The 14630-nt window shown below is 39.2% G+C and overlaps 1 protein-coding gene across 1 annotated transcript; it reads left to right on the forward strand.

The window, feature by feature from the left end:
* Window positions 1–7318: 7318 nt before the first annotated feature.
* On the forward strand, window positions 7319–14059 carry SAP18 (Sin3A associated protein 18; the record flags this gene model as incomplete). The annotated part of the gene is made up of 4 exons (XM_084234969.1): window positions 7319–7447; window positions 7638–7747; window positions 13235–13357; window positions 13903–14059. 4 exons carry the CDS (start codon window positions 7319–7321, stop codon window positions 14057–14059), a joined length of 519 nt encoding a protein of 172 aa, XP_084091095.1.
* Window positions 14060–14630: the final 571 nt, after the last annotated feature.

Consider the following 14630-nt stretch of genomic DNA (forward strand, 5'->3'; position numbering starts at 1 on the left):
AAAGCCACACTACTGGAAGACCATTGGACTAACGAGGAGATCAAAGAAGAAATTAAAAAATTCTTTGAATTGAATGACAAGGAGGACACCAATATCCTAAATGTATGGGATGCAGCAAAAGCAGTAATAAGAGGAAAATATATAGCAATAGAAGCTCACATCAAAAAACAAGAAAGAACTCAAAGAAACAACCTAATCTCGAAGCTCAAAGATCTAGAAAAAGAACAACAAAAAAACCCCAAAACCAGTAGAAGAAAAGAAATAATAAAAACCAAAGCAGAAATAAATGAAATTGAAACTAAAAAAACAATCCAAAAGATCAATGAAACCAAGAGCTGGTTCTTTGAAAAAATCAATAAAATAGACAAACCCCTAGCCAGGCTCACAAAGGAAAAAAGGGAGAAAGCACAAATAAACAGGATCATCAATGAAAGAGGAGAAATCACAACGGACACAGCAGAAATCAAAAGAATAATCAGTAACTACTATGAACAGTTATATGGAAACAAGTTCAACAATCTAGAGGAGATGGACAAATTCCTACAACTCTACAATCACCCAAAGCTAGATAAAGAAGAAATAGAACACCTAAACAGACCAATTACAAGCAGCGAAATTGAAATGGTAATCAAAAACCTCCCCAAAAACAAAAGCCCAGGACCTGATGGATTTACAAATGAATTCTACCAAACATTCATAGACGAATTAGTGCCTATCCTTCACAAACTCTTCCCAAAAATTGAGAAGGAAGGGACAATACCAAACACGTTCTATGAAGCCAATATTACACTAATACCAAAACCGAATAAGGACAACACAAAAAAGGAAAACTATAGGCCAATCTCCCTAATGAACACTGATGGAAAAATCCTCAATAAAATTTTAGCTATCAGAATCCAACAATGTATCCATAAGATAATTCACCACGACCAAGTTGGATTCATTCCAGGGGCACAAGGATGGTTTAACATCCGAAAATCAATCAACGTTATCCAACACATCAACAAAAAGAAATATAAAAACCATATGATAATATCAATAGATGCTGAGAAAGCTTTCGACAAAGTGCAACACCCATTCATGATAAAAGCCCTTGAAATTCTTGGGATACAAGGAACATACCTCAACATCATAAAGGCCATCTATGACAAGCCAACAGCCAGTATCATTCTCAATGGTGAAAAGCTGAAAGCAATTCCATTAAGATCTGGAACAAGACAAGGATGTCCTTCTCACCACTGCTTTTCAATATAATACTGGAAGTCCTAGCCAGAGCAATAAGACAAGAGAAAGACATCCCAGGAATCCAAATAGGAAAAGAAGAAGTCAAACTATCACTATTTGCAGATGATATGATAATATACATAGAGAACCCCAAAATCTCCACAGAAAAACTAATTCAACTCATCAATCAATTCAGTAAAGTGGCAGGATACAAAATCAACACGCAAAAGTCAGTAGCCCTCCTATACACAAACAATAAATCTGAAGAAGAAGAAATCAAAAAAAACATGCCTTTTATTATCGAAACTAAAAAAATCAAATATTTGGGAATAAATCTAACAAAAGAGGTAAAGGACCTATACAAAGAAAACTATAAAACACTGTTAAAAGAAATAGAAGACGACACAAAGAAATGGAAAGACATCCCCTGCTCATGGATTGGAAGAATAAACATTATTAAAATGGCCATCCTACCAAAAGCAATATACAGATTCAATGCTATTCCAATCAAAATCTCAATGGCATTCTTCAAAGAAATAGAACAATTATTGATGAAATTCATATGGAATCACCAAAAACCCCAAATAGCCAAAGCTCTACTGAAAAAAAAAGAAGGAAATGGAGGCATCACACTCCCAGACTTCAAACTATACTACAAAGCCATAATCATCAAAACTGCATGGTATTGGAACAAGAACAGACATACAGACCAATGGAATCGAATAGAAAATCCAGAAATAAACCCACAGATTTATGGTCAACTAATCTTTGACAAAGGAGCAAAGACTATGCATTGGAGCAAAGAAAGTTTGTTCAATAAATGGTGCTGGGAAAACTGGGTGGCTACATGCAAAAGAATGAAGCTTGACCACTACCTCACACCATCCACAAAAATCAACTCAAAATGGATTAAAGAACTAGACATAAGACCTGAAACCATAAAATACATAGAAGGAAATATAGGCGAAACACTACGGGATTTGCACATCAAAGACATCTTTACAGACACATCACCCAAAGCAGTGATAGTGAAGACAAAGATAAACAGCTGGGACTACATCAAATTAAAGAGCTTCTGCACAGCAAAAGAGACAATAACAAAAACAAAGAGAAACCCCACCAACTGGGAGAACATTTTTGCACCCAACACTAATGATAAAGGACTGATCACAAAAATCTGCAAAGAGCTGATGAGACTCAACAACAACAAAGAAAATAATCCAGTCAAAAAATGGGCAGAAGAGCTAAAAAGAAACTTCTCTGAAGAGGAAATGCAAATGGCCAACAGACATATGAAAAAATGTTCAACATCACTTGTAATCAGGGAAATGCAAATCAAAACTACCATGAGATACCATCTCACACCAGTGAGAATGGCACATATTAAAAAAACTAGCAACAACAAATGTTGGCGAGGGTGTGGAGAAAAAGGAACTCTTCTGCACTGTTGGTGGGAGTGCAAACTGGTCCAACCACTATGGAGAGCTGTGTGGAGATTTCTGGACCTACTAAACATAGAGCTTCCATATGATCCAGCAATTCCACTCCTAGGTATTTACCCAAAGGACACAGAAACATCAATTCCAAAGAGCACCTGCACCCCTATGTTTATAGCAGCACTGTTTACAATAGCTAAGCTTTGGAAACAGCCCAAATGCCCAAAAATAGGTGACTGTATCAAGAAGATGTGGTACATATATACCATGGAATATTACTCAGCATTCAAAAAAGATAAACACATGCAATTTGCAGCAACATGGATGGCGCTGGAAGGGATCATGCTCAGCGAAATAAGCCAAAAAGAAAAAGAAAAATACCGGATGGTCTCACTCATAGCAGGAATCTAGAAAACTTAAATAAGGGACCAGGAAAATGAATATAAGAAAGTGAAAATCAAAATCAACAAAAAACTATGAACCAGAGACACTTTTTGGGGGGTGGGTGGCGGGAGGGGAAGGATTGAGGTCAGAATGGGGCATTTGCAATTGTATGGGGGAATATAAAAATAAAATTTATTATTTAAAAAAATAAATAAATAAAATAATAAAAACACTTCCTAACAATAAAAAAATAAAAAAATAAAAAAAATAAAAACCCACGTCCTTCCCTGCAAAAAAAAAAAAAAAAAAAAAAGGTGAAAATGTTGGATGACATTTGTCTGTACACCAAATGTTCACACAAAATTTTTTTATTGTGATAAAATAAAGTAACAAAATTTATGATTTTAACCACTTTTAGATGCACAATTCAATGACACTAAGTATATATTCACAATGTTGTACAACCAGCATCCCATCCATTTCCAGAATTTTTTTTTTTTTAAAGATTTATTTATTTATTTATACAAGCACTGGGTACAGTCAGAAGCACGGGAGGGTGAGAGAATTCACCAGAGCCAGAGCAGGGAGCAGAACAGGCAGAAGGACTGAAGTACACTGCTGAGGGGAGCAACGGGCGGCAGGAGAGGTCTGCCCACCATGTGGGACCCTCTCCCGGCGGCTGGCCGGGTATTGAACCGGTGCTGCAGAGGCTGTGGGCAGCTTCACAACCCAGTGCTCAACCGCTGTGCCATCGGGGAGGCCCCATTTCCAGAATTTTTAATTGCCCCAAACAGGAATTCTGTACCATTAATTAGTAATTTCCCATTCCCATCACTCCTCAGTCCCAAGTAACCTCTATTTTTTTTCCCCAGCTCTGTAAAGTTGCCTATTATAGGTGCCTCATGTGAGTGGAAGCCTACAGTAATTGGTCTTTTGTATCTTGTTTATTTACTTCACATAATGTTCTCAAGGTTCATCATGTGGTGGTGGAATATATCAGTACTTCATCCCTTTTGAAGGGTGAGTAATATTCCACTGTATGTAAATCCATTCTTCTGTTGATGGGTCACTTGGGTTGTTTTCACTTTCTGGCTATTGTGACTAAAGCTGCTATGAACGCTGGTGTTTAAATACCTGTTTGCGTCTCTTTTTTCAATTATTTTGGATATACACCTAAAAGTATAATACTCATAACAGTTCCAAAGAGAAAGAAAAAGGATGCATATGTTATAACTGTAACAAAAGAAGGCTAAGTAGGTGGGCTGAAAATCTTAACTATTGTGAGATATAGTTGTAGTTCCTCTTCCTCAACGTATTGGGAAATTCTGTTTTGGATTTTTTTTTTTTTTTTTGCGGCAGGGGAACGAACCGGCGCTGCAGAGGCTGCGTGCAGCCTCGCAGCCCAGAGCTCAACGGCTGCGCCCCCAGGGGAGGCCCGGGAAATTCTGTTTTCATGAGTGCTTATGATTTGGAAAGGTTCTAAATGAGATTATATCTAAGAAACAAAACCTCTCCAATATCACCAATAAGAGGCCTCACAGTTCTCGATTTTTAGTTGTAGTGTTTTTCTTTGATTACAGTGCCCCTCATGTGTCTATATTTTTATACTATGGAGATTTTGAAAATGATTTAATATCAGTCACAGAACAAAGGAGAAATTTAAATATCTTTTAAAAACTTTCCAAAGGGCACCTGAACGCCTATGTTTATAACAGCACTATTTACAATAGCTAAGCTATGGAAACAACCCAAATGCCCAAAAATAGATGACTAGATCAAGAAGATGTGGTACATATACACCATGGAATATTACTCAGCAATCAAAAAAGATAAACACATGCAGTTTCCAGCAACATGGATGGAGCTAGAAGGGATCATGCTCAGCGAAATAAATCAGAAAGAAAAAGAAAAATACCGGATGGTCTCACTCATAGCAGGAATTTAGAAAACCTAAATATGAGACCAGGAAAAAGACTAATCAATACAAAGTGAAAATCAAAATCAACAAGCAACTATAAACCAGAGACACACTGGGGGGTGGAGAGTGGCGGGAATAGGAAGGACTAGAGTCAAAATAAGGGGGGAGGTGCAATAGTATGGGGAATATAACCAAAATGAAAATGCATACATTGTGCAAAGATGAAAAAAGATGTAAGAATTATATAAAATAAAATATTTAAATAAAAAAAAAAACTATTGACTGCATGCAAGTTCCCATTGTTAAGCACAGGTGAAAATAACAGTTTTAACAGTCATCAAAGTCATACACACATTAAGAGTATGTAAAATGTATACCTACAAGGTAAAGAATAAAAGACCACACCCCTCCAAGTGTGAGAGTATATTACTAGTACTCTGGATGCTGCATCACCCCAGCATCGTCTCAGAGATAACACCATACTGAATCTAGTGCTAATTCTCCCCTTGTTTTTCTTTATGGCTTGATCACTTGTGTTTGTTTCTCTAAACACTATGGGGAAGGGGGTTCAATGTCTTTTTTTTGAACTTTGCATAAACTGAATCCTCTTGCGTGTATTCTTTTGTGACTTTTTAAAAATTCTACCTTTATTCCACCTTTAAATGTTATCCATTCATTTACTTTCAAGTCTTTACCATAGTTATCCTATTTTATGAATATGCTCTTGGCAAACATTCAGATTGTTTCTAATTATTTTGAATAAAGATCTCAGAACATCAGTCAACAAGTTGCCTGGTGCTCATGTTTAACAGTTTCTCTGGGGTACACAAATTGGTGGGTACATATGCATTCTTTCTAGGTAATACCAACTTTTCCAAAGTAGATGAGAGCAGTGTGTAGGAATTTCCTTTTCTCCATATCCTTACCAGCACTTTTACATTCTGATTAATCTAGGAAAGTGAAATATTATCTCATTGTGGTTCAAATGTGTATTTATTTTTATGATTATTCATGAGGCTGGACATATTTCCATAAGTTTACATGTAATCTGTGTTTTCTGTCATGCCTTTTGCACATTTTCCCATTGGATTTGTCTTTTCCTTACTAACTTTTTATTTTTTGAGTTTTTTTTTTTTAAATATCAAGATAGAGCACAAAGAGTATAAAACAAATTTTTTAAGATTTATTTTTCTTTCTTCATGCATACAAGAACTGAGGTGTAGGCCAGAGGTGCAGGCATGTACTTTTCTTTAGGAAAAATTTCATCTGAGACTGTATCCCAGCATCCCTATGTTTGATCTTCATCACCATGGAAATGGTGGCAAAAAGTGAAAGGGGGGAATTGTTAGGGGGAAATGATGTCCTGAGTTAATCTCATACAGGCTTTGTGGACCCCACCCCCACTCCAAACACGTGGGCCTTGGGCTCTCTCTGGCTCGATTGGGGGCCTCCTGGCTTCAAGGCTCCTGGCTGGCGGCCAGCTCTCAGAGCGCCATTTTGGGATTCCTGATTCCCGGATTGGGTAGGACTCATTTAAAACTTTGTCTCCCACTTTTCTCCCAGAGCTGTACATTTCCTCATTTCCCCTTCCCTTGTAAATTAACCTTTTATTAACCTTTCGCGTGTGCCTGCAGTAGAGCATTGATAAGTCCTTTTAAGCGCGCGGGTGAGGACCCACAGTCAGACACCCCGTTTTGTATCGGGGTTGCTCTACAACAGTTACATATCCTAGTCACTAGCTTTTGTCAATCATGTGCATCACATGCAACTTCTCCCACTCTGTGGTTTTTCGCTTTCTGATGTACTTTTAAGTACAGGTTTTTGTTTTTTTATCTGGTCAAATTTATCAGTCTCTCATGGTTTGTGCTTTTTATATCATGTATCCCTACCCGTTTGTCATGGACATAATTTATTGTTCCCTAATTCAGTTGTTTCACGAACATTTCCTGACGGGCAATCTTTCCTCCCATCAGCTTTTCTAACTCAGGGTCCACATACCTGGGTCTGTTTCACATCTTGTTATCCCTTCATCACAAAGAAATATATGTTTCGCTGGTAAAGAGCTGTTTTTGTTTATTCACTTTTTGTACTGTTTTTAAGAGTTTGGGCGACCGCTACCGGCCGAGAACGTCAAGGAACAGAGACTTGTAGAGCAGGAGTCAGACCCGAGGCCCGCGCCCCGGGTCTCTGCGCGGCGTCCCTCGCGCCCACCTTTCCCAAGGGCGGAAGCGTAGGCGGGGCTACTTCCGGGTGTACGCGCCACACCACGAAGTGCGCCTGCGCCGCAAGGCCCGGCTCCGCCCCCGCCCGGACCTCTATCCGGACTCGAGCTCTCCTCGCGAGAGACGCGGTGCTCATGCTCGCGGCGGGGGTCGGAGGTCACGGCGAGCGTTTCCCGGGCCACAGCAGGAAGATGGCGGTGGAGTCGCGCGTTACTCAGGAGGAAATTAAGAAGGAGCCGGAGAAACCGATCGACCGGGAGAAGGTGTGGGACTCGGAAAGAGGTGGAGGTGGGCCCGGCGGGCGGAGAGAGCGGCCTAGGGTGGGAAGCGGCGGTAGTTTGCTCCCGGGCGGCACGGAGGCCTTGGGAAGGGAATGGAAGGAAAGGGAAGGGAGCGCGGGACTCGCCGCCGCGCTCTTTAACTTCTGCCCTGCCTGTTTCTCCTCTCTTGCAGACATGCCCCCTGCTGCTGCGTGTCTTCACCACCAACAACGGCCGCCACCACCGAATGGACGAGTTCTCCCGCGGAAATGTGCCGTCCAGCGAGCTGCAGATCTACACTTGGTGAGAGCGCGGGCGGGGAGGGGTGTCGGGCGTTAGAGGAAACTAAGGAAATTTCCCGTTGCTAGTGAGGAAATAGTCTCCCTGTTTTCAGTTTCTTCTCACCTTGGGGTCTTTGTACGCAGTTCTCAGAAGACTAGAGTGTTTAGCTGTTAGAGAAAACAGGATAGCGCGTTTAGGTTTAATGTTGAAACGTTGAGGTTGTAAAAAATTGACAGATACAACAGTCTGCCACCGTTAGAGCTGCTTGGTATAAAAATAGGTACAGAGTTAAATGCGGTGGCCGCACTTAGGGACTGTAGTAGGATAAGTGTTACAAGAGGAGCTTGGTAAAGGGGAGCTATGTGCAAAGAGCATTTCCACGTCATGTTAATTTCCTGAAATACCGTTGCATCCAAAAAGATAAAGAGTAAGTTCTGATCTGGTACTTGATAGAAAAACTTTTGAGTTGCGAGTAGTGAAGCGATGCCCCTGAGTGCTTATTCTTTCCTTTGTACCTTATCTCTACCCCCAAGTCTAAGGATCATTACATTCTGCAAGCTTGTCGGTGCTGCGTGTAATTCCTTGGTTTGCTATCATAATGACTTTTTAGTTGCAGTAGAAGGTGTTTATTTAAAATGTCTATTGCGGTAAAATATATAATGTAACATCGCCATTCTAACTTTTTTTTTAAGATTTATTTATTTATGCATACAAGAACTGGGGTACAGGCCAGAGGTGCGGCGGGGGTGGGGGGGTTGAGAGGGTTCAGCAGAATCAGAGAGGGGAACAGAACAAACAGATTGAAATACACTGCTGAGGGGAGCAGCGGATGATCCAGGAGAGGTCTGCTGCACCATTTGGGCTGCTTGCTCCCTGGCCGCCCGGGATCAAACTCGTGCTGCAGAGTCTCATTCTAACTTTTTAGATGTACATTTTCAGTGAAATTGATTACATTCACATTGTGCAGCTGTTACTAATGGGCGACTGATCATATGTTGGGATTCAATGATTGAGGTCCTTTAAGTTACTCTGAGAAAGGAAAGCAGCAAAAGGGGAGTTTGCTAAGGAAAGAGAAGGTTCCATAGACACAATTAGGCAAAGTTGTATCCAGAAGGGCAGGTTTATTAGGAAAAAGGAAAGAAGAAGGCTGGCAGAGAGCTGCTGTCTTTGTCAGAGTAAAAGGTATCTTTATATAGTCTTCTTGAGTGGCATTCACTCCTTTGTGGAATTTTTTCTATTGTGAAATCTATCACATCCAGGGCCTGATTGGATTAATCTGTAATGACTGGTGTTTCATTGTAATGACTGACAATCTCTGTGTTCCCACATTGTTAATCCTTTCTAGCCCCATCTCTAAAGTTTCTGGCCTTGTTAAGCTTCCATCCTAGATTTTCTACTCTTAAGCCATCATCAATATCATTATCTATTTCCAGAACCTTTTCACTCCCCTCAGGAGAAATTCTATACCCAATAAGCAAAAATTACCCATATCTCCCTTTCCATAGCCCTGGTAGAAGCTAATTTACTTTCATTGTTTCATATAATTGGATTCATACAATATTTGTTCTTTTGTGTCTATTTCGCTTAGCATGTTTTCAAGGTTCCTAGGTTATAGAATGTAACAGAACCCCATTCTTTTGTATGGCTGCATAATATTGGCATGTTTGGATATATTGTTTGTGTACCTGTTCTTGGGCCTTTAAGATTGTTTCTGCCTTGGGGTTTTGTGAATGCTTCTATGAACATGGTATACAAGAATTCGAGTCCCTGCTTCCATACTTTTGGGTGTGTGCAGATTTCCCCTGTTGTCCAAAAGTAAGACATTCTTATTTGGTATGAAATGGTAGATTGTTTTTTGGGCCTGGGAATGCTAAAACATTTTTCTATATAATTAATGGTAATAGCCTTCCCAGACCCCAAAAGGAACTCATGCCAAATAGGAAGGAACCTCATAACCAAAGTGGGACTGCTGGATCCTGTATTCATTCTGTGTTTAACTTTTTAGGAATGGCCAGACATTTTCAGGGTAACTGGATCATTTTACATTTCCCCAAGGTTGTATAGTTTTAAATATAAGTCCAGTATAACTAGAACTCAATTTTTGAAAATTGGGACCATACATTTCTTTAGAGGTACTTGGTAAATTTATGTAGTGATGTGATTCTATTATAGGTCAACATCATTCCAGGATAAAAATTCCAAGAAGGTTGATTTAACTTAAAGGCAAGAACTATTAGTGAAACGTCTTTGTTCAGAGATTCCAGTGTGTTTTTCTTCCAGCAAATAAGTTTCTCTTGGCTAGGTGCTGCGCTTAGACTCTGTAAAGTAAAAAAGGTACTGCCTCTCCCTATGGTAAGTGCTGTCTAGTGATAAAATCAGATAATAAATACCAAGTAAGACTAGGATGACAATGACAGGGTGAGATTGTTTCACAGGCCCTCTATTACCAAGGAGGAAAAAAATTACCAGTAAAATCTTGTTAAAACTGCAACCAAAGAAAGAAAGACAGCCTTAAAATAATACCTCAAAATGGTAGCCAAAGAAGAAAGACTCTCAGAGACTGCATGATTGTTGGGTGGATAGCACAGTGCCCTGCATCCACTCAGAAGCAATGATGAGGGAAGATTAGTTAACAGGTCTTGGGACTTCTCAATTTGTAAAACTAGACTGAAGTGCCAGCCCTAAAACAGTCAGAAAAAGGAATGAAAGTTTACCAAAAGCAAGTTGAGTTTACTTTGCTTTTTTGTGGAATTGGGGTACAGGCCAAACAATCACAGAAGTGGTGTTTTTCCTGCACTTTGGAGAAGAGAATTACCTAATTCATTGTATCAGGGTTCAACCAGAAAAAAGTCAGTATGAGATACCTATTTAGATATTTATTGTGGATCATTTTGTTACATATACCTGAAGCCAGTAGTCAAATTATGTCTCCATTAGAGAAAAAAAGATTTTTCACAATGAATTGGCTTAACACAGTTGTGGGAGTTACATAAGTTCCTAATTAATCAGAGAGGGCTGACTGGAACTCTCAAACTTCAGCTGAATTGCCTCCAGAAATTGGAATTTCTTCTGGGAGGCCTCAGCTCTACTCTTAATGCCTTTTCAACTGACTGAATCAGGCTCACTCTGCTACTTAGGTTATCCTGTATAAATCTACCTAATTTAAGGTTAATTGGTTGTAGACTTTACAACAAAACCAGTTACAGTAACACTTAATGTTAATTTTGGTAGAATAACTGGTTACTAGAGGTCCACCAAATTGACACATAAAAATCACCCAGTAGAAATTTCATTTCTAAGGGAGCTCTTAGGTTCTTTACCTATGTGTTCAAACTTTAGGCGAGTGATCAGAAAAGCAACATTGACCACTCCAGCTTTTGGTTGGGAAGGTAGTTCTTAGCAGGTAGGGAACTTGTGAAGCCTGCTCTGATAAAAGATATGAACCAGATTCCATTATGAGCGAGTCCATTATGAGCAAGATCGACAATATGTTTTTGAGAAGAAAGAATTCTTTCTGGGTTACATCATTAATATATGCTATTGTACTAGGGATTAAGTGATACAGAATAAAAAGCTTCAGAATAATAGGTGGGAAAAAAAATACTGAACAGAGAAAATCAAATTGGCCTCAGGCTTCTCACCAACCTTGGAAATCCATGGGGATAAAGTTAAGTTAACCAGGGTAATTGTTAGAGAGTAGTATATGAACTCTGATAAAGTAGAAAGAAGCTACAAAATTAAAGGATAAGAAGAAAGGTAACAATGTGAATCTCTACCTAAGATTTTAGAATGCACTCTTAACAGCTTACGGCTTTTTCTGAAAGTTTTATTAAAAATATGCAATATTTGAGGGCCTCCCTGGTGGCACAGGGGGTTAAGTCACAGCACTATGAAGCTTTTGGCAGCCATGGCAGCACAAATTTTATTCCCGGCCAGGGAGCCAACCCACATGGCACAGCAGACCTCTCCTGTCTCGCCAACTGCTCCCCTCAGAGCAGTGTGTTTCAGTAGATCTGCCTGTTCTGCTCCCCACTCTGTCTCTGGTGAATCCTGTTGTATGCATAAATAAATCTTTTTTTTTAATATGCAATATTTGAAGGATGAATTATTTTTGATTATACTTTTAGTATGTATCAGTATAGTGTGGTTGATAATCTTCAGAAACTATAATATTGTGTGCACACAAAAAGATGCCTAGAGTGGGTATTACCGTCACTAGGTATTTCTGGGTTTTAAGAGCATTCTCGCATATGGCTTCTCCCCTCTGCCCCTCTTTAATGGACATGTGTCAGGTTGAGAAGGCAGTCTCCAGTTTCTCATCCTTTCCATGGCAGCATAAGAGTGGCCTTGGACCTGGAACATTTCATTTCAAAGAGATAAAGAGCCCTCAAAACTAGTGCTGGACATGTCTCTTTGTTAGGAGTATCTTTCCCTACTGGGGTTTGATGTGTACTTTATTCTCCTTCAGCATGTGTCATATGGTAGCTGTCCAGCATACTTGAGTGTGGCGTGGTGTTTTGTAAATTGGGTGCAGTGTTAAAACAATTGATTTCCAGCTCAGTGCTGGTTCTTCTTGAGTGCCTACTATTCTTGTGTTATTTTTTTTTTTCTTCAAATATTTATATTGTAGAAGAACTGGGGAATAGGCCAGAGTTGCCTGGAGTGAGAGGATTCACCAGAGACAGAGTGGGGAGCACAAGTGGATTTACTGAAATACACTGCTGAGGGGATCAGAGGGCGAGACAGGAGAGGTCTGCTGTACCATGTGGGTCAGCTCCCTGACTGGGGATCGAACTCAGACTCTGGTGATGATAGTGCTGAGACTTAACCCACTAGGGAGGCCCTTTTGTGTCATTTTATAGCACTTTACAAGCAGTGTTATTTCACATACCAAATCATATTAGTTTGCTACTATTCCCAAGATGCTTACATTTTAAAAGCTTTGCTAGATTGTGCCATACTCACTCAAAGTAATGCATTAAATTCTGAATTCAGGTAAATATTTGCAGAATGTTAGTGAAAGGAATCTGTTTTTGTTTTAAAAATTTTCACATTTCGTTGACTTTAAGATCCCATCTACTGTTAAACTTAAGATTCTATTTTTTAAAAAGCACTTCACATCTTAGGAAAAGATGCATTTCAGTTTTAGGAAGTGAGGAAGAACATCTTGTGGAAATACTGAAATACAGTAGGTTAGTTACCTTTAAGGAGGTGGTTAATCACTAGACCAATAAAATGTTGTATAGCACACAAAACATAGTATGTTGTCTTTGACTTCGCTTTTGGTACTAATAGTCTGATTTTAAGTCATCAAAGTTTCAAATCTTGAGGCTGGTAAGGGGAATATTTGGGGACAAATAGTATTATTACCTGCTTTAAAAATTCAATCACGCATAAGACTATGATAGTTTCTAACATAAATCACAGTTCAGACACAGTTCATTAATTGCATTGTCATTCTTTGTTATATTATTAATTAGTCAATTGTAATTTTTTTTTTTTAATCAGGATGGATGCAACCTTGAAAGAACTGACTAGTTTAGTAAAAGAAGTCTACCCAGAAGCTAGAAAGAAGGGCACACACTTTAATTTTGCAATTGTTTTTACGGATCTTAAGAGACCTGGCTATCGGTAGGTAAATTCCTATGATTTCTTTCTGGCTTTACTGTTTTAATTAGGAGGGATAATATCTTTATTGAATCTCTTTTGTGGGGGAGAATATAAATTTATATTCTTTTTTTAAGATTTATGCATATAAGAACTGGGGAATGGGCTAGAGGTATTGGGCGGGGGGGAGGTGAGAGGATTCACCAGAGACAGAGTAGGGAACAGAACAGGCAGAATGACTGAAATATTCTGCTGAGGGGAGCAGCGGGCAAGACTGGAGAGATCTGCCCCGCCATGTGGATTGCTCCGTGGCCTACGGGGATTGAACATGCGCTGCAGAGGCTGTAGACAGCTTCACAGCGCTGTGCTCAACCGCCTGCGCCACCAGGGAAGCCCTAAATTTATATTCTTAATATAATATTAATATTTGGTTTAGCTTAATTTAGAACTTACATTTTTGAATTGTCCAAGAAGATGGTGAAATAATTTGGGTCCCCTAGTGACATTTAAGTACATATTAAGGTTTCATGGTTTTGTGATCCATTAACAGTTGATCTCCTTTTCTGCAGAGTAAAGGAGATTGGCAGCACCATGTCTGGGAGAAAGGGGACCGATGATTCCATGACCCTGCAGTCGCAGAAGTTCCAAATAGGAGATTATTTGGACATAGCAATCACCCCTCCAAATCGGGCGCCACCTCCTTCAGGGCGCCTGAGACCATATTAAAATTTATCTACTATTCTTGAATTATTTTTCATTCAGTTATGTAAAATAAACTCTCCTTTCCTCATTGCCATTAAGCCTTTAAACTCTTAAACAAATTGTAATGCATCTATTTAGGAGTTAGATTTGGCTATGCTTCTGTATGGATATTAATAGAAAGTCCTTATGTTTCAAGTCCTATAAAATTTGAAGAAAAGTGCTCTTAGCATTATATGTAAAACTGTATTGTTAAATATATGTGTGCAATCAGTCTGCGTGTGAAAATTAATGAAAACATGGGGACAGGGTTTAATTAAGAATTTGGGGTTTATGCTAAGTACAGGATGATATGTTCAAGCCCAAATGGAGCAGAACAAAACAAGTTGTGGGGTTATATTAAATAGAAGAGGAGTTTGTGGCCTAGACCACTGTGTGCAGTTAGCAGAAACCCTTAAAAATGAAGTATTTTAGAATAAGAACTGAGGCAAATTGAGGAAGCTGTGTTTGAAGAAACTGGCCTGCCTGAATCAGGATACAGTAACAATAAAAGTTAGAGAAAACAACATGTGTACAAAGGCTGTTTTAAAAATGTAGT

Source organism: Talpa europaea (assembly GCF_964194135.1).
Source record: "Talpa europaea genome assembly, chromosome: 6".
Lineage (NCBI taxonomy): Eukaryota > Metazoa > Chordata > Mammalia > Eulipotyphla > Talpidae > Talpa > Talpa europaea.